Source organism: Perca flavescens, chromosome 17 (assembly GCF_004354835.1).
Source record: "Perca flavescens isolate YP-PL-M2 chromosome 17, PFLA_1.0, whole genome shotgun sequence".
NCBI lineage: Eukaryota > Metazoa > Chordata > Actinopteri > Perciformes > Percidae > Perca > Perca flavescens.
The window spans coordinates 30965511-30985888 of NC_041347.1; the positions used below are offsets into that span (position 1 = coordinate 30965511).

At 43.8% G+C, this 20378-nt stretch overlaps 1 protein-coding gene across 1 annotated transcript in view; it reads right to left on the reverse strand.

The window, feature by feature from the left end:
• Positions 1-20378, reverse strand: part of arfgef3 (ARFGEF family member 3) — an 88930-nt gene that overhangs the window by 16798 nt on the left and 51754 nt on the right. The window contains exons 25-34 of the mRNA XM_028604057.1: positions 19747-19892; positions 17349-17528; positions 16664-16805; positions 15627-15749; positions 14716-14819; positions 13694-13838; positions 12577-12705; positions 11313-11489; positions 9162-9276; positions 6867-6969 (exon numbers count right to left, since the gene is read on the reverse strand). Of these exons, the coding sequence (XP_028459858.1) occupies positions 6867-6969; positions 9162-9276; positions 11313-11489; positions 12577-12705; positions 13694-13838; positions 14716-14819; positions 15627-15749; positions 16664-16805; positions 17349-17528; positions 19747-19892 (1364 nt within the window). The remainder of the gene's footprint in view (positions 1-6866; positions 6970-9161; positions 9277-11312; positions 11490-12576; positions 12706-13693; positions 13839-14715; positions 14820-15626; positions 15750-16663; positions 16806-17348; positions 17529-19746; positions 19893-20378) is intronic.

Genomic DNA, 20378 nt, shown 5'->3' on the forward strand with positions numbered 1-20378 from the left:
ATATATATATATATATATATATATATATATATATATATATATATATATATATATATATATATATATATATATATATATATATATATATTCCCTAAATACATAAATCAAATAAAACAAGAAGCAAAACAACCCTGAAACTTACACTACACGGTATACAGTACATAGACTTTATCCATGCTTTTTATTTCCATTATATTATACACTCTGGTAAAATGGTGAAAGCCGGTGAGTCAATCACCTAACTATTACTGTGGCCAGCAGATACAAATTTGTTTTAATTTCCTTCCTGATTTGATTGTTTAATACAGTATATATATTATGTTATACGAATGTGACCTGAATGCAGCGCTTATAGAAGAATCAGCTTTCCTATAAGACCCAGTCAGGGGTCACGTGTTGACGTGTGTGAAAGGATAAGGACACGTTAGGGATTGACTGTCAGCTTTATGCTGAGGGCTGCCGGTGTTCTACAAACACTAGACCTTCTCTTTAGTTATTTCAGCTGCACCCGGGTATTTATGCAGATCTTTTCACTGGCAAATGGCCATAATTTAAATAGTTACTCCCCCTCCCCCGCCCCTGACCTGAAGCTGACGGAGGTTGCCAGGTTGAGAACACGGCATCAGTGTTGCAAGACGCTAGTCATACACAGCTGGACATTACTCCAGAGCACAGCGGAGTAGCTAACGTTAGATGCTGGCTATATTGACAGTCATAAAAGCCTGCGCTCACACGGAGCTCTGTACCCGACTGACAACCACCCTATCTCGGATTAAAATGATGGCAACAGCCGCTAAAAACACCACTACCTCGCAGTCTTCTCTACCCCACTGACCGACATCTTAAATTGAAATTATGCTCATTTTCCGGTTCATTGTATTTAGAGGTTATACCAGAATAGGTTTACATGGTTTCATTTTCAGAAAACACCATCTTTTTGTTGTACTGCACATTGCTGCAGCTCCTCTTTTCACCCTGTGTGTTGAGCTCTCTGTTTTAGCTACAGAGTGAGACATCGCACTTCTGTTCCATCTTTGTTGGAAGTTGCACATGCTCAGTAGCTAGGTAAGGATTACTAGCCAGTCAGAGGCAGAGTATGAGGGCGTGCCCTTACAGTACCTAGATAAGGACTACTAGCCAGTCAGAAGCAGAGGCTGAGGGCGTGCCCTGACAGTACCTAGGTAAGGACTACTAGCCAGTCAGAAGCAGAGTATGAGGACTTGCCCTGACAGTACCTAGGTAAAGACTACTAGCCAGTCAGAAGCAGAGGCTGAGGGCGTGCCCTGACAGTACCTAGGTAAGGACTGCTAGCCAGTCAGAAGCAGAGTATGAGGACTTGCCCTGACAGTACCTAGGTAAAGACTACTAGCCAGTCAGAAGCAGAGTATGAGGGCGTGCCCTGACAGTACCTAGGTAAGGACTACTAGCCAGTCAGAAGCAGAGTATGAGGGCGTGCCCTGACAGTACCTAGGTAAGGACTACTAGCCAGTCAGAAGCAGAGTATGAGGGCGTGCCCTGACAGTACCTAGGTAAGGACTACTAGCCAGTCAGAAGCAGAGTATGAGGGCTTGCCCTGACAGTACCTAGGTAAGGACTACTAGCCAGTCAGAAGCAGAGTATGAGGTCGTGCCATGCTAGCAGCTAGGTGAGCATTATAACGTGTGTTCCAAAGTGACCACGTTGGTCTCTGAAGTAAAGGCTGGACTACAATAGAGCTGTTTGGAGCAGTTGGTGAACAGAGTTTTCTGTTGGAGATGGTAAGTCCCTTTGGGGGCTTTGGGCTTTTTCACTTTGTAAACCTATAACGTGCACAAAAAAGATATAGAACACAATAAAGGAAAGGGGAAACGCCAAAAAGCATAATATGAGCACTTTAAGGAAACAACCGCTAAAGACTCACGGTCCTCTGTTCCGATTTATAGCCATCCTTTCTTGGCTTAAAATAACTCACCGCTGTCGGCTACGGTTGCTGAACAGGCTACACGTTGTAAACACCCGTGGCCCGCTTGCCTGGTCCTCCGGTAACGTTAGCAGTTATGGGCTGACCAGTCGGGATCACTTAATTTAATGTAAGTACACAAATGTTAAAATGACTCAATGTCTCTGGTCACGCAACTGTTAGAAACATGGCAAGGTTTTTTTTTTTAGGTTGGGTAGAATCTATCTCCGTTGATTCCGTTAGTTTGTTTGCAGCTTCCATGGCTGTACTACCGCTGTAGCGCGCTGGGTTTGCGTTATAACAGGTATATCTGGCAACCCGGCCCGGCTTTCAGAATGGGCAGTTGATACCGACACACAGGCCAAAACACAAACAGACATTCTGTCACGGAACGGAAATTTCAAAAGGAGAAATTACTGCCATTAGCATTGATGTCAGAAAACATAGCATTTCAGCTTAGCATGTTACCTTAATATCTGATGACATATTTAATCCAGTATTACATATTGCACCTTTAAGAACATTTGCTGCTTTTAGTCTCCCGTTTTTATGTAATTCTTTTGGCATTTTAGGCCTTTATTGGACAGGACAGCTTAGACACGAAAGTGGAGAGAGGTGGAATGACGTGCAGCAAATGGCCTCAGGTCGGAACCAAACCCGCAGCGACTGCGTCGAGGACTGAGCCTGCATGTGTGTGCACGCTCTACCAACTGAGCTATCCAGGCAACCCTTTTCATGCTTTTATACTGACGCTTTTAACCTTTATCACTTTAAGATTTTTTTTAAATGTAAAATGTGTTATAAATAAAATGTATTTTTATTAACATCATCAAAAAGCAGTACGAAAAAGTAATTAAATTGCTAGTTATATGTCCCATTTTACTATTTGACATGTAATCTATCTACACACATTTAAAACATGAAAAACTCAAAGTTACAGATCAATATGTAATCGCAGCTGTAAAAGCATCTGGATCACAGCAGCTCTTACATAAACTGCCATAAGAACTAAATAGATATGATGTAAAACAAAACCATTAGCGGTCCAACAAAAGCTGTTACATACACAAAATGACTGCATGTGGTTAAGAGCATGCTGAGCCATATGTTGAGATTTCATACATTAAAAGGGAGCGTTTTATTTTAATAACCTTTGACTTAGTTGTTTATCTGTAAGATAAATTTCCCCACAAACTGCTTCACCAAGGAGACACGTGTTTATAGAAGACATTTCATACCCAATGGGCTTCACACATTACACAGGGAAAAGCACAAAAAACAAATGACAAAAACTAGGGGTGGGGGAAAAGAAATATATAAAAAATCATATGTATCGTGATTTTTCTGCGATGATTTTTTTAATTAATTCTTTTCCCAGAATCAATATTTTCTATTAATTTTTTTGACCAATGATTCACCTAAATATTTTCTGTTTATACTGTACCGCCGATGGGGACTACATCATATCCGTTTTCTGACCGATAATCCATGTGATGTACTTCTTTACAAATGAAATAAAAGTCAGACTGACTGACTGACATGTGATGTGCACATCAGAAAACAAGTAGTTTTTAGATATGTCTCATGAAATATTGTCTCTAGAAGTGTATTTAAGCAACTTTTGTTTTTGTGGAAAATCACAATCGAAAATCACAAATCGCAATAAATGAAAATCACAATACAAATCCAATCGCCACCCATGTATTGTGAACAGGGCTGCACGATATGAGGGAATGTCAAATTGTGATTATTTTGACTGATGTTGCAATTAGGGCTGGGACATTTTGTTTTCGATTTTTTTTAATCCAAATACAGTATAAATAATTTGGATGTTTAACAATCTTTGTTGCACACTGCACAGTGACTTTTCACTTAGAGAAAGTGTTTGCCTTTGCAATTTTGTTTATGTTGATGCACTTTAATTAATTATTGCACTAGTCCATATTGCGATTTCGATTAGAGGTCGACTGATAGTGGATTTTACCGATACCGATAGCTAGTTTGGGCCATATTTGCCGATAACCGATTAATCGACCGATAGTATTTAGAATTGATACTGGATAAAAACAAACATGACACTCCAAGTAAAACAGTGCTGAACTTTATTATAAAAATAAAAAAACTGTACTGAACCATGAAAACATGCTAAATGAAATAAATATATAAATATTGATGTCAATAAAAGACATTAATTCAAACTGAAACAAAAAAACTAAAATAAGCATGTGCTCTCCGTGCAGCGCGCAGTAACACGTGTCGAAAATAAACAACATGAGGCATCAGTGATAGTTTTTATTTCGCCTCTAGAGGAGCTATCGTATATTGTAATGCATGATGCCAGCAGAGCCTTCTCAGCTCTGTGTACTGTGTAATGAATGACAGCGTGCGCTTCTCAGTCGCTCCAGCAACGGACGCAACCAGGAAAAACTATCGGTATGGATTTTTGCCGATAACGATAGTTCCACCAATCAACTATCGGTGCCGATTAATCAGTCTACCTCTAATTTCGATACAATTGAGATTAATTGTGCAGCCCTAATCGTTAAAGAATCGAATCAGGACAAAAAGCATACCGTCCCACCCTAATAAAAACCATGAAAGAAAACAAGCAAAAACACACACAGAGTAGAACAATGAGAACAATAGAAGCAAGCAAGCAAAAGCACAGAATAAAACAACCAAAAGAAACTAACAAAGTACATTTGACTGAAAAGAAGATGAATTAAAAGCAATGGTAAACCGGTAGCTCTTTAGCTTGGATTTGATTTGAAAGAAGGTCTTAGCCCTTCTGCTACATTTGTTCCACATTTAGCAGCGTAAAAGCTAAACGCAGCTTCACCCGTGTTTAGTTTTGACCTTGGGAGCAGCCAGTCGTCCAGAAGCAGCTGACTGGGTCGGGAGGTTTGAGAAGAATCTGGGACCTAAACCGCTCTGTGGTTTATGGACATTAGACATTTGAAGTTGATTCTGAGAAAGAATTGGTAGCCAAAGCAGTGACTTGAGAAGTGAAGTTCATAAACGAACAAAGAATAAAACAAAGGACATCACACCTATTATATATATATATATATATATATATATATATATATATATATATATATATATATATATATTTTTCTTGTTGTTGTTTTTTTAAGTGTTGCTAAGGAGATTGAGAACATAGCCCAGAAAATAACCACAAAGCTCATTTGGTCAGTTACAGTCCTAAAATCATATCTGCTGGGCAAGGAAAATCTGTCAATGGTGGTGAAATCATCATCATCATCATCATCATCATCATACACACACACACACACACACACACACACACACACACACACACACACACACACACACACACACACACACACACACACACACACACACACACACACACACACACACACACACACACACACACACACACACACAGATGTGGCTCTAAGCTGTAAAGCAGCTTAGCTGCAGTCAGTTGCCACAGGACTGCATGAACACAAAACATCCACCAATAGAATGCCTGCCAATGTCACCTCTATTTAACACACACACACACACACACACGCACACGCACACGCACACGCACACGCACATCCCCCAAGCAGGTACGAAAATTAACAAATGAACATAGACTCCTCATTTCTCACAAAGTTGAGCATTCTGGGAAATTGTCTCATACAGTATGACTCAGCAGGTTTTTAACCCCAGCTCAACTTAGTCCACACAGAGAGGAGAGAAGAAACTAGAAAATATTCACATTTAAGAAGCTGGAATCAGAGAAAATGTTACTTTTTGAATGAATCGGCAACTAAAATAGTTGCCGATTAAACTATTAAAAGTTGCCATTTAATAGTTGACAACTAATCGATTCATCTTTTGCAGCTCTATAGGTAACCAGCAATAAAATGCTTGCAGTACCAAAAACTACCAAAAGTTGGCACGGAATGCCTGGTCAGATTGGTTTTATTCTCCGTTCAGATGGATGATCAGACAGATAATGCTGCCAACTTTAGACAACACCTTTTTAGGCAAAATTGTGTCTGTCTGTTTGTACTGCTTATGTTTAAGACATACACATATGTGTACCTTAAAGCATTGTTTGTGGTTTTGTGAACAAAATTCAGGTCGCAGCTCTTGTATGTTAAACATTGAGATGCATTTATGTGCAGTCGTCAAGACAAATGATTTGGATTTCCTAGCCCAGATATGGAAGCTTTGAGGCAGCATTTTCTTTAATCAGTTTAGCGGAGAAAAGAGAGATGGAACAGAAAAAAAACACTGACACAGCAGGACTCTCTCGGTGTGTGTGTGTGCGTGCGTGAGCGTGTGTGTGTGTGTGTGTGTGTGTGTGTGTGTGTGTGTGTGTGTGTGTGAGGGTAACTGGGGTTATCAAGCTTAACGTGGAGTGGTAGCATGTTGACAGCATTAACAGCAAAGGCTTTCAGATTACTTCTGTCCCAACCAGCAGCTTCAGATTGGGGATGGATTATGCGGTTTACTACAGTGGACTGGCCTGTTGAGTGTGTTTCTAAATGTGCACATTTTCAATAACACTTTACTTGAAGGTATCTACATAAGAGTGACATGACACTGTCATGACACAGTCATGTCACATGAACCCTAACTCTAACCCTAACTTCTCATGACAAAAACCGAATGAGACTTACTGACAAACGCGTTATGTCATGAACGTTTATGACTTGTTTATGACACATTCATGACAGTGTCATGTCACTCTTATGTAGATACCTTCAAGTAAAGTGTAACCAAATTTCCGTACCTTTTTACATTTGTGTGTCTGCTGACTTGTGACACAAGAGCATGATGTATGCCATTTTATTATACACAACTTAATCTGCAACTGCCTGCAGTTTTGTTTATGTGTGTGTGTGTGTGTGTGTGTGTGTGTGTGTGTGTGTGTGTGTGTGTGTGTGTGTGTGTGTGCGCGTACCTTGACAGGCTCTAGCGTAGCAGAGAAAGCATCCTGCAGAGCACAGCAGGCCAACCGCCACATCTCTTCCGTGAACACTGGACCCACTGTGACCAAAATATACCTGGAGACGGAAACAATAGAAACCACGGTGAGAGAGAATAACAAATAATAAATAATAAAAAAAACTACTTTGTAACACATTGTCCAAACTATGATCTAAATAATACCTCAGTAAATACCAAAACCAACAATACGTTTGGCTGCCTCGTAAATCTTTCGGTAACATTTTACTTGAAGGTATCGACATAAGAGTGAAATTACACTGTCATAACATTATTTATTCTGCTCTTATAACACTGCAATATATTTATTGTCCTGCCTATGCAACACCTGTCTATACTTGAATATCGCATTAGACTTTTCTGCTTTTTTTTTGCACTTCTGGTTGGACATTATAAACAAGTCATACACGTTTATGACTTCTGTCATTAAGGGTAATTCCGTTTTTGTCATAACAAGTTGACATTGTTTGGGTTGTTTATAAGGTTATGACACATTCATGACAGTGTGGTCAGTGTAGTCAGTGTCATGTCACAACATGACAATGACTACTGACTACTGACTACCCTGCGCTGTTGGTGACACTCACATTCCCCATCCCATTGGTTCCTACTGAAGACATATTCATAAAAATGGCTCACGCATATACAGTATATCGGTTTTATTTTTTTTATTTTTTAAAGCTCTGTCATTTCCTAAATCAGCCAGGCACTGTTTAATCGAGCAAACATAACTCAAACAGGAAGAAATGTAGGGCTGCTCCCTCTTAGTCAATTAGTCGATTAATCGGTTGTTTTGGACTTAGTCAACTTAGATTTCTTTAGTCAATTAGTCATGTTTTATGCTTTTTTCATGCTGAATGACTAATTTCCATGTGCCTTTGCATGATTCTTTGCGGAGAAACTCAGATTTACAGATCTGTCGATTAAATCAACTAATCGATTAGTCGATACAATTGAATGAGTGTTAGTCGACTAAGAATTTCTTCGATCGAGCACAGCCCTAAAGAAATGTAGCATTTTTGGGGGATTATTTCCAGCGGCAGATCATTACACATTCGGTGCTCTGGAGAGTATTTCAGGCTGCAGGACGGTGTATTTAGGATTGAGTCAAAATAAACGGAACATGTCACCCAGTGCAACAGTGTGGCTCAGTGATGGAGCTCCACAGTATGTCACAGAGGAAGAAGATATATCAGCATTTTGGATACGTAGACCAATAACTGTTACTGGGATTAACTTGTTAGATGTGGCCCTTTCTTGGGATTTGCCCACAATAATACAAATCTAGAATATCACAACCCTTATTCTTTAAGACAGGGATCAAGTCTTCTTAGAATTTCCCCCCAAATCCCCAGACTTCCTCCAACTCAAACTGAGGATAAAAAAATGTGAGGATATTATCTGATTGCAATTTTTCTGGCCAACATACTGATTACAATTTCAAATGAAATTGTTTTTTCATGATGCAATCAGTCAGATCATCTATTTTAGACAAACGCTTACCCCTCATTTGCTGTTCAAAAAGACAAAAGTCCATCTTAGTGTATCAACCAATGCGAGTACAGCTTTTTTTTCTCAAGAAAACCATCTTTGGCTGATTGCAAACAGCGCCGACACTGACACGCAGAGGGCATGAATACCAGCAAAGAGTTTCATTTCGTAGCAACAGTTGTTATTTCAGCTTAGCCACCAAAATTGGAAGTCAATGGCTTAAAGGGGTGATAGAATGTTTATATAGGGCATTTCACACTGTTCCTTAAGGTTTCCTAATGGGGTATGTGACATTGGTTGGGCTGAAAATGGGTGCTGTTCTATGGGCTCTAATGCTACCATGTGGAATGGCCCAAACGAGAGCTTTTCTTCCAAATATGGTATGCTCATGAATATTTAGATGAGCTGCGCACTGAGTGGTTGCGTGAAGCACATACACACACAGTGGAGACAAGACAGCAGGTCTCATATTTCAGACACTGCAATGTTATACATTGTTCGTCTTACCAAATTTGCAATTAGCTATACATTTTCGTAAAACAGCCCATTTTTGAGCTCTACATAGTTGATTTCTAGCATAAAAAAGTCTCAGAAGTGAATTTAGTAATGAAATAGCAGATGAACAATGTATACAATTTCTGAGATCTGCCCGACCTATTCAGAAGACTACCTGATCTCAGGTCAGTGGTGTAGCCTAGAGGGAGAGAAAGAGATAGGGAGAGCGAGAGCGATGGGGAGAGAGTGAGTAAGGTGTGGTCACCTGATGCAGGAGCAGCCCACTCTGGAGATGGTCTCTGCAGGCTCAGACACACAAGCCACCAGAAGCTTGAACAGATCCTTCAACATCAGGTTGATCAAAGACTCGTAACCAATATCTGCAAAAAGGGAAGGCAGAAACGCACACAGACACACACAGACACACATATACACACACAGACACACATATACACACACACAGACACACATACACACAGACACACAACGTTGTGGTTAGCACATGGGACAGAGATGGCATGGCCACAATTTAATTTGCTTAAGGAGGAGGGCAGTGGGACAACAATTTAGTCACGCTCTACTTATCTTCAGCGTTTAAGCTCAACAGACAAACAATAACAATCAGATCTGTGATCAGTTTAGAATATTTGATCACAGATGCGTGTTCCTAGGGTTTAACATGAACGTCAAATTCCATCAGCTGTGCATGTCCCTGTCTTACTTCCCTCTCTTCATCTTCCCTTCAACTTTTCTGGGGTTCATGTAAATTATCTACTAGAATCTAGTGTGGACACGTAACACACAACCATTTTTCGGTTCACAGAGCTTTTGTGCAGCGCTAAAATGAGCACCAACTACAGAGTGGAGTGAAGAATCCGAGCCAACAGTTGTTGCAGGAACAGCAAGGTTTCAACTCACACTTTCAAACTATTTTATAATAATAATAATTTATCCACAGTGGGGAAATTACAATTTACACTCGGTTTGTTAGAAATCACTACACACAGGCCTGAAATACACACACATATGCTCAGGTCCTATACATGCACAAATGGAGAGATGTCAGAGTGAGGGGGGGCTGCCAGAGCGATTGTGGGGGGGGGGGAGGTACGGTGCCTTGCTCAAGAGCAACTTGGCAGTGCCCAGTGAACTGGCATCTCTCCAGCTACCAGTTCACACTCCAGCAATGGTTCCCAACCCAACTCCCTACGGACTGAGTTACTGCCACCCCATTATTAGCCCGGTTCTACCAGACTCTGGTACATTAGCCTGGTCCTACCAGACTCTGGTACACTAGCCTGGTCCTACCAGACTCTGGTACACTAGCCTGGTCCTACCAGACTCTGGTCCATTAGCCTGGTCCTACCAGACTCTGGTACATTAGCCTGGTCCTACCAGACTCTGGTCCATTTCATTTGTACAGAGAGTCTGGCCACTCTCCATTGACAAGTGTTAACTTCCTTGAAGGCGGGTACTCTGTTGAAGTTTAAAACTATTGGATCTGCCCAGAGCCACTCTGGATCTGCCATAACCAATCGCTAACGTTTGGTCGTGACGTCGGCTTAGCATCACTAGCGTTAGCCTTAGCCAACTCCTTCACCACTAACGGAGCGAGTTGGAAAATCAAACTTTTCCCGAACCCCGTGGGGAGGAGGACCACGACATCATGGCCACCAACAAAACTCAGCAAAGATCGTTCTCGCTCGGGCTTTAACTTCTGGATATTCGGCAGCGTTGCCACAACGGACCGAATGGCTTCGCTCGCATCTTTCTCCGCCACCATTACGGAACTACAACTCAAACTAGCGCACAACCTCGACGTCATCGTTCTCAGCCACTCCCTCTGTTCGCTGATTGGACCGGTAAATATTTGGCCGGTAGAAAACCCAAGAATATACCGCAAACCCAGACGGAGTACTGAAGGAAAATGAAAATTGAGCGGAAGTACGTAGGAGGGCGGTGCCAGGCTACCCCATTTGAGCATTAAGGAGCTTTTGCTGTTCCTATTAAAAGGAAGGTTTAGCTCTGCAAACATGACAGATTCTGCATTCAGTGCCTATCTCAAAAAGCCAACACAGGGGCAATTAGCTCAGGGTTTATTTGGAGCAATGTCTATTTTAACCTTTTGGTATTTTAAGGACGCTGAGCTCTAACATGTTCAGCCATAAAGACACAATGTCTTCTAGCCGCGTTTACTTGATCCTGTGATCACTGAAACTACAAGAACTGAAGTTGCAGAGGGAAACTTAAGGAAATGCGGAGGGTGAGGCCTAAAACTGTCATCAACCTCTCTGGTGATTGTTGGGTTTTTTCCACAACAAACGTGGACAACTCCGGTGGCCACAGCGCCCCTCGAGTAAGACCCCAAACACACACAGACACCTCCTGCACACGCACACAGCTATGTAGGTCTCACCCGAGTGTATGAAACTGTTGACGTGCTCCACCACCAGCTCGCAGCACAGGCCGATGGCGTGCTTGAAGTTTGCGGCCGCCATGTCCCAGTAGGAGTGGTCGCCGTGGCTACGCTGCAGCCACAGGGACATCACAGGAAGCAGCAGCTGGATGACGGCGAAGATGGCGAACCCGGGGCCTGGAGAGAGAGGAGACACAGTTAGACGGTAAGGGTGAAGTATGTGTGATTATGTGGAAAAAAAACCTTCGGCAACAGCGTGGGGGATTCAGCATTGCGAATTACAGAAGGGAGCGCAAAGGCAGCGTGAGATAGTTGTTTCGGTTTAGAGGATCATTAGAAGTGAGGATGATTCGTTGTGTGACAGATTTGGCCATTTCAGAAAATTTGGCTGTAAAATAAAAACTCCTTGGTTACCTATTATGAATATTTAATCAATTATTTTAACAGAGTGAGAGATGTTCACAGCTACTCCACCAGGGGCAGCTCTACTGATTTTGTACCTCCTAGAGTTAAGAGTAATTTAGGTAAGGAGGCATTTTGTATGTAGCAACAAGCCTGTATAAGAGGTTGCCAGGAAATCTAAAGATGGTCACAAGTTTAGGCGGTTTTAAGCAGGCCCTGAAAAAATGGCTCAGATGCCAATATTAGTTTTTTTATTACTGTATTGTCTTGATCAAGCTATATAATATATGTATGGATGTGAGGATTGATACTTGATCTGCTGCCACTTGCTCTGCCCCCGATTTTTGTTAAGGAGGATATAAAAATGTCCGACTCAGTTGGACCGGACATTAAACGGTTTTTACCCTGCCAGCTCCCGAGTACTAAGTCTGTGTGATGTTGGATCTCATGTGTGAATAGAGCAGCTCGTTGTCCAGAGAATTCACAGCGAGCGTGTTTCTGTGATGCGCCCTGGGCAAAACTGGAAGAAAACAAGATGAAGGAGGGTGATTTACAAGAAGACGCCAACGGAAATGTCTCACTGGAGAGACGACGGGATCGTGGGACTTCTGTCGGTAAAGACAGAGTCAACTAATGGCAAGAGACTCGGCTTCACGAGGAAATTACAAGCCGGCTCTGGGACACGACGTAATGCTCGCTTTACCCAGGCGCCACCCCTATCATAAACCAAAACGGAGGATTTCCAGGAAGTGAGAACGCGTCTGAGACACGGACAATCTCCTGTTTGAGTGCCACCTGTGTGAAAGGGAAACTGGACAAGGTCTGCTGTCTGGAGTTGACGTGAGAAATGGGCTTATGTTACCTGGCACAGTGGCGACCTCTCTGAGCAGAGTGAAGAGCAGCTCCAGGGTTGGAGGTTGGTGTTGGCGGGGACAGTTGGACACCGCTGCGGTGAGCTGCTCCAGCAACAAAATCCACACCTGGATCAGACCTGCAGGCCAGAGAGCACGGCAACACGCCGCTGGGCTTAGACCGAGTGTTAGAGGGGATCAAAAAAGTAAAAAAAGACAGAAAAGGGGAGCGTGCCTATGTTCCCACATTTCCTTTTTCATGAATTTGTATCAGATTGTATCCCCATTTCTCCCAAGTGGTAGCCAATTACACCCAACATATTATCCAGTAGCAATGACTACAGATGGAACGGAACCCTAACCCTAACATAGGGCCTAATTTTAAGAAAAATCTTAGAAATGTGGAAACATAGGGCTGTGGGAAAAGGGCCTAATTTTCAGGGGAAAAAAATTCTTAGAAATGTGGGAACATAGTGCTGTGGGAACATAGGGCTGTGGGACCATAGGGCTGAGGGAACATAGGGCTGTGGGACCATAGGGCTGAGGGAACATAGGGCTGTGGGACCATAGGGCTGTGGGACCATAGGGCTGTGGGACCATAGGGCTGTGGGATCATAGGGCTGTGGGACCATAGGGCTGTGGGACCATAGGGCTGTGGGATCATAGGGCTGTGGGACCATAGGGCTGAGGGACCATAGGGCTGTGGGACCATAGGGCTGTGGGATCATAGGGCTGTGGGACCATAGGGCTTGTGGGATTGTAGGGCTGTGGGACCATAGGGCTGTGGGATCATAGGGCTGTGGGATCATAGGGCTGTGGGACCATAGGGCTGTGGCACCATAGGGCTTGAGGGAACATGGGGCTTGAGGGACCATAGGGCTGTGGGACCATAGGGCTGTGGGACCATAGGGCTTGTGGGATCATAGGGCTGTGGGATCATAGGGCTGTGGGATCATAGGGCTGTGGCACCATAGGGCTTGAGGGAACATGGGGCTTGAGGGAACATAGGGCTGTGGGACCATAGGGCTGTGGGACCATAGGGCTGAGGGAACATAGGGCTGACGCCCAGAAAAGAACAGGGGAAGGACTTGAAAGGACCATGAAAGGGAGAAGAGACAGACACGTTACCCGTGTCGTCGTCAAACTCCTGCAGGACGCAGTCCATCCCGTCCTCGGTGCTGATCGAGCGCTCCTGCGACCTCAGTGGCAGGCTGGCGAGCCGCGCCCCCAGGAACACCGGCTTGGACTGCATCTTGTAGATCTTTGCCAGCAGCTGTCAATCAAACGCTCCGTTAAGTCACGGGGAAGACGAGGAACAAAGACCTGCGCGTGTTCTACTGCTATCAGCGGCTGCTCAACCAATATTCGGACTAATGAAGTAGGTGTTAGCGGACCACCCCCCCCACGACAATGAGAGAGAGATACTAGCCTCGTGAGACCGTCCTGATCTCTCGAGCTCCAGTTTTCCACTCGCAGATCAGTCTGGCATCTTGAGAAATGTGGAGCTGTTCGCCAAATGACTGACCAATCAGCGTTGGTTTGGAGGCGGGTTTAGGTGGTGATAGACAGATGGTTTATCCAATCAGCTAACCAGGATTTTCAGACAGCGGTAGCCCTAATTCTGTTAGCCGCTCCCTAATGCTTTTTTCTCTTGGATCCTTCTTTTGGAATATGGACCGGGAACCTGAAACTGTGCCTTTTATTCCTAAATTCTCGTTACACAAACAGCAAATCTCCTTTACCGACATGTTGCTTGCTTGCTGAGCTAACGAGCTATGCTTTGCCTACAGCAGCAGGGGGTAGCCTGGTGTGTGGTTGTATTTGCATACGCTTCGTTGATCTGATTGGTTGATTTGGCCCCGTCTATCACCAACTATAGGTGGTGATAGACAGATCACCGATCACAGACCAGTATTTTTGCCCCTTCCCAAAAGTTCTCCAACGGAAAGTTCCCAGATGGATATGCCGAGCTAATCCCGACCCTCAGGTTGAGAACCACTGCTCTAGTCTATAGTACTGTGCATTGCTTCCTGTGATATCTTGTCACTTAGGTCTTGAGAAGAAAATGTCTTATCGGTGAAATCTCTCAAAGACACAAAGGATCGCTAGCCCACACTCATCAGCTCAGAACTCTGAGAAGGAGTTCCTACCTGCGAACATCTTCGGAGATAGTCCAGAGCAGGCAGGCAGAGGTCGGTGGAGCTGTAACCCGACGCATGGACACAGTCTCCGATCTCCTTATAGTCCACCTCTCCACACACACACACACACACACACACACACAAAATTTGAATTTGGTACAAAACAACTCAAAATGTAGTTATAACGTTATAACCAACCCGAGTGATACGGAAAGTCTTTGACATAAGTTCATAATGGAAATTGTTAAAGCTGAAAATCATAATACGTATTAAGTGTGAAAGAAAATAAAATAACTTCTCCGTTAAAAAGTATTTGAGTTCTTCTTTGAGTTTAATGTCAGAATTCTGACTTTAAACTCAGAACTCAAATACACAATACTGATCCTCTTCAGTACTCATTTGCATTGGATGTTAACTGTGACAGTTTTGGGTGAATGAGTAAATTTATACACACATAAATCCCCTCGCCATCCAACTATTAAATTAAATCGCCAACAGTTTTTTTTGGGGCATTTTTAAGCCTTTATTTGTATAGAACAGCTGAATACATGAAAGGGGAGAGAGGGGGAACGACATGCAGCAAAGGGCCGCAGGTCGGAGTCGAACCTGCAGCCGCTGCGTCGAGGAGTAAACCTCTATATATGGTCGCCTGCTCTACCAGATGAGCTACCCAGGCGCCCATCGCCAACTATTTTGATAATCGGTTTGAGTCCTTTGTTATAACAAAAAAGTCAAACTTCTCTCTTTGCAGCTTGTTGAATGTGAATTATATTTTTGTGCAGCCCTGACGTCGGTGTGTGAACTCTACATGCGCATCATGCCCGTCTTACATCAAACGTACAGTCTCAGGCGAAATAAAGGCCCTAAAGGCGTGTGACAGTAATGACCTGAAAATAATCGAGTGTACAACGGAGACCAACCTAAACCTTTGACAAACTTCAGGAGGCACATGATGTAGTCAGTTGCCGCGTTGGCAAACACCTGGATGTTATCGGTGCTGATGAAAGCCTCGAAGACATCGAACACTGGAGCCTGGGACTTCCCTAGAGGAGAGAAGAGGGGGGGGGGGGGAAGCAGGAAGGAAGGAGGGAGAGAACGGGAAGGAGGGAAGGAGGGAGAGAAGGGGTGAGGGAAGGAGGAAGAGAACGGTAGGGAGGAAGGAAGGGAGGGAGGGATGGAGGGAGGAAAGGGGGGAGAAGGATTAAGGGAGGGAGGGAGAGAACGGTAGGGAGGAAGGGAGGGAGGGAAGGGGGGAAGGATGGAGGGAGGGAGGGAGGAAGGGAAAGGGGGAGGGATGGAGGGAGGGAAGGGGCAGGGAAAGATGGAGGGAGGGGGGTAGGGAGAGAGGGAAGGAGGGAGAGAACGGTAGGGAGGAAGGGAGGGAGGGAAGGGGACGGGATGGAGGGAGGAATGGGGGAGGGGAGGATGGAGGGAGGCAGGGAAGGGAGAGAATGGTAGGGAGGAAGGGAGGGAGGGAGGGAAGGGGGAGGGAAAGGTGGAGGGAGGGAAGAAGGGAGGAAAGGTGGGAGGGAGGGAAGGGGGAGGGAGAGAACGGCAGGAAGGAAGGGAGGGAGGGAAAGGGGCGGGATGGACGGAGGAATGGGGGGGGGAGGAGGGAGGGAGGGAAGGAGGGAGAGAACGGTAGGGAGGAAGGGAGGAGGGAGGGGGGAGGGAAAGATGGAGGGACGGAAGAAGGGAGGAGGGAGGGGGGAGGGAAAGATGGAGGGACGGAAGAAGGGAGGAAAGGGGGGAGGGAGGGTTTTTCACGTTTTTACCGAGTACATCAGAAAAACCAACTTTTTTTCACTACAGTCAAACATTTTGGTCGTTTCCTGCTTAAAAAAAAAAAAAAAAAAAAAAGAAAAAAGGCAGACAACTTTGAGAAGTGCCAGACGATAAACTTCAGCTATTTGTTTTATTATTATTAAATGTGAGCGTGTCGGCCGGTCAAACTCACCCATGGAGTATTCTCCCAGCAGGTAGTCTTTGGTGTCCGACTTGCTGCTGTGGACGGTCCTCAGGGCGCTGAACAGAGGCCTCCACCCCGACAGGATCTGAGGAGAACACATCTCCACCAGCTCGCCTATCGACGTTATCACCTGCAGGGACACACGGGACGCACAGGACCGTCTTCTAAACCGGCCCAATAAAAAAAGGTGCTGCACGTAATACTAGGGGTGGGAATCACCAGAGGCCTCACGATACAATATCATCACAATACCTATGTCACGATACAATATTATTGCGATTTTAAACATATTGCAATATTCTGCGATATACTGCAATGTATTACTTTTTTTCCAATTTCAAAATTTTTCCCAATTTCAAATGATGTGCCCAAAGAAAAATTTTGTCAACATCTGTTTGATCTAAAAATATACATTTCTCTGTTTGTTCGTCTCACTCCAATTGTATTGCTGCAAAATGGGATTGTCAAGCAGACGGACTGACCAACGCATGCATCATAAAAGATCGATACTTGGCATCTGTGTATCGATACGGTATTGCCACGAAAAATATCGCGATACTATGCCGTATCGATTTTTTCCCCCACCCCTACGTAATACTGAGCTGATCTTTAATTTGACCAATTTGCACATCCGCGGCGCTGCGGGGGAAGGTCTTGCGACGCGGGACTTCACCTGGTCCTGTACGTCCTCGTCACACAGCTCCAGCTGCATGATGTGCTCGAAGGGCCTGAACAGCGCCTCGTTGAAGTGGAAGTGTGGAAGCTCCGCCCAGCTCGTCAGCACCTCCGTCAGAACGTCGTGGATGAAGGAAACGGCCTTCTGGGATACGTGGCGCTCCTTGTGACACGCCGCCTGGGAGGAGAAGAACCTTTCACCGTGTTTGCAGGGTGAGCTGCAACTATCTTCTTCACATGGCGGTTATCTAGTCACAGCATGTGTACACATTCAAGGCGCACAGTGCAGAACGTGTAATACATATTTTCAGCATATTCTTAACAAATAACCTCTCTGTAATTTTCTTTTTTATAAGTGATCCCTGAGTCAATGGACAACAATTATGTTGAATATTTAAATAAATATGTTAAATATGGCTGCAGGTACATGACCATTGTGTGAAATTAAAGGGTAACTACCATGTTTTTCAACCTATTTTCCCATGTTTTTGTGTCCAAGTGACTGATGGGAACAACAATGTTTGACATTGGTCCAGTATTAAGCGAGATCGCTGCAGTCGGCAGCTGAGAAACGAACTACAATGTAAGTTAATAGGACAATTGTCCAGCTTGTATTTACCTTCACAAAAGTGCTCGTTTCGCTGCTGACAGGCTCAGATTAATATTCGAAGTGTCTGACAACATTATGGAAAGGATTTCTAAGGAGGTCGACCTTTCTGTTAAAGAGTAAGATCCTTTTTTTAAACATAAAACATCTGCAAATCTGCGTTCGCTAAAGCCACCAGACTCTATGTAAATAAACAGAAATTTTAGCATCGTAAAATACACTTCATTCAAAGTCGACAGAAACAAAAAAGAACCTATGAAAAGTTTTGGGTCGTATTTCCACTTCTCCAACCATCACAACTCTAGTTTTGCTTAAAATAAACACATAATTTACCCATTTACATGTGAAAATATGTTGGCTCTATACACGCTAAAAGTATTGCTTTTTTAAATGGAGTCTGGTGGGTTTAGCGCTAGCGTCTTCAGAACTGTTCCTGGTTAAACAGAAAGGTCTTAAAGAGGTTTTGAAAAGGCCTCTCTTTGGGGATCCTTTCCATAATGTTGTCATACACTTAGGGCCTAATTTACTAACACTAGCGCAGTTTGCGCTGCGTCTGTTTATGCGAGTTCGGTAATAGCGCACGCTATGCTTCCACATTTTGCGTAGTATTTATCAACCCTGACACCCATCAGGCAATCAGCGTCTTTCTCCGCCCACTATACCGTAAATTGCGCTGTAGCGAAGCGGTACTTGTGCTATGATATGGCTGAGTGCAGACTGCGATATTCCCACTGCTGATGCTATGACTGTTTGAAATGATCCTGCTGCCGATATATTTGTAATGTAGCGAGGAGTTTAACAACTGCTGGAATGGGATGTGAACGCTGAGTGGGAGATTCAATTTCATCTTTGATTTATTCCAGTAACGCTAATATTGCTTGATCTGTAACGCTAAATGATGTTGTGTTCACTGACAAAGTGTAATTCTTGTGTTAAAAATATTGTCTCGCCTATGTCTTTGTCTTGCTCAAATTACTGTTGCCATTTCACCAGCGGCATAAAGGTCTACGAGGAAACTCGACTGCGGCTGGTTCAGACCTGCTTTTAAGAGGCGGAGAATTTCCCCCGCAGAATAGAGACGTGCTCTTACTGACAGTCTTTGTAAATACCACGGAATATATAATTAGGCGCACTTTGCGCTTATCCTCCCACCTTTTTGGGTGCAACTCCCACTTTCCCCACGACCCTCCCACGAACGCATATTGAAAGTGCAACTTGTCTCTTCTCGCTCATGTGGCAGACAATCTGCGATTTTACCCAAGTGCCCCCTGTTTGTAAGTAGCCCGCATCGGTTACGTCCGTCTTTGCGACCAAATAGCGCCTGGAAACAGGCGCAAACGGCTTGATAAATCTAGCCCATAGAATATAATAGCAGTGATTGACACGCAGTCACACACCCCCCCTGGCCCTGATCTGCCCTTTTTTTTGGACGTTTTCCAACATGTTTGTCACTTTTTTGAAATGTTCTTTTATAAAAAAAAAAATTTTAAATGCTATAAAATCAAATATAATTCAATGAAATGTAGTGAACTGATCATTTATTTTATTTGTGAAGAGCATTGTATGGAACCATCCATTTCATTTCTTTTGACAATTTGGTTGACGGAAACCCAGATTTCTTATATAGGCTTTTTTTTTTTCGAAACGGGTCAGATTTGACCTGAGGACAACAGGAGGGTTAAGACCCCGTGGAAACCCTGTTGATGTCATGTGTTGTTGGTTTGAAGCCCGCTGTTTGTTCTTTTATGTAAAACGCTTTGTTCTGCCGTCTTGGCCAGTAGTCCCCTACCTCAACCAGGTGTGGGGCCACCACGCTCCAGGCCCTCATCATGTGCAGCAGAGGGCGGTTCTTGTTCATGACGATCCTCAGCATGCCCTCGCCCAGGCGGAAGAGATGCAGAGCGCTGCGTCGGTCCAGCGTCGACTTGGCCTCGCCTACAGACACACAGCGGGGAAACAATGAGTCGGACTGGCCTTTATTCATGGCTTTTCTTTTTATCTCTTATATTAATTTCCTAATAAGCGTAGTAATGTAGATTCAATCAAGTTGTATCAAATCTAATCTAATGTAATCAGTTAGGACAAGTGATGAGTGTCTGTAATAAAATTTGTGATTGTTGCGGGCAAAAATCCTTGATTATGCGGCACATTTTCTTAAAAAATGCGATGGAATATGCGGGATATTTATGCAATTTTATGCGATGAAATTGCGGGAACTTGCAAAAATTGCGGTTTGATGAAAAAGAGAAAAAAAAGTGATTTCCCCCCCCCATACCCTGCTTTTCGATGATGTTCACGTCGCTTAATGACGTCACTTCATAACATTCCCATGACAATGGGAAAATGGCTGCTCTTGTGTGAAGTAAATGCAACATTTTTCAACTTTCTGCTAAGATATATGGGACTTTTTTGCAACGAAAA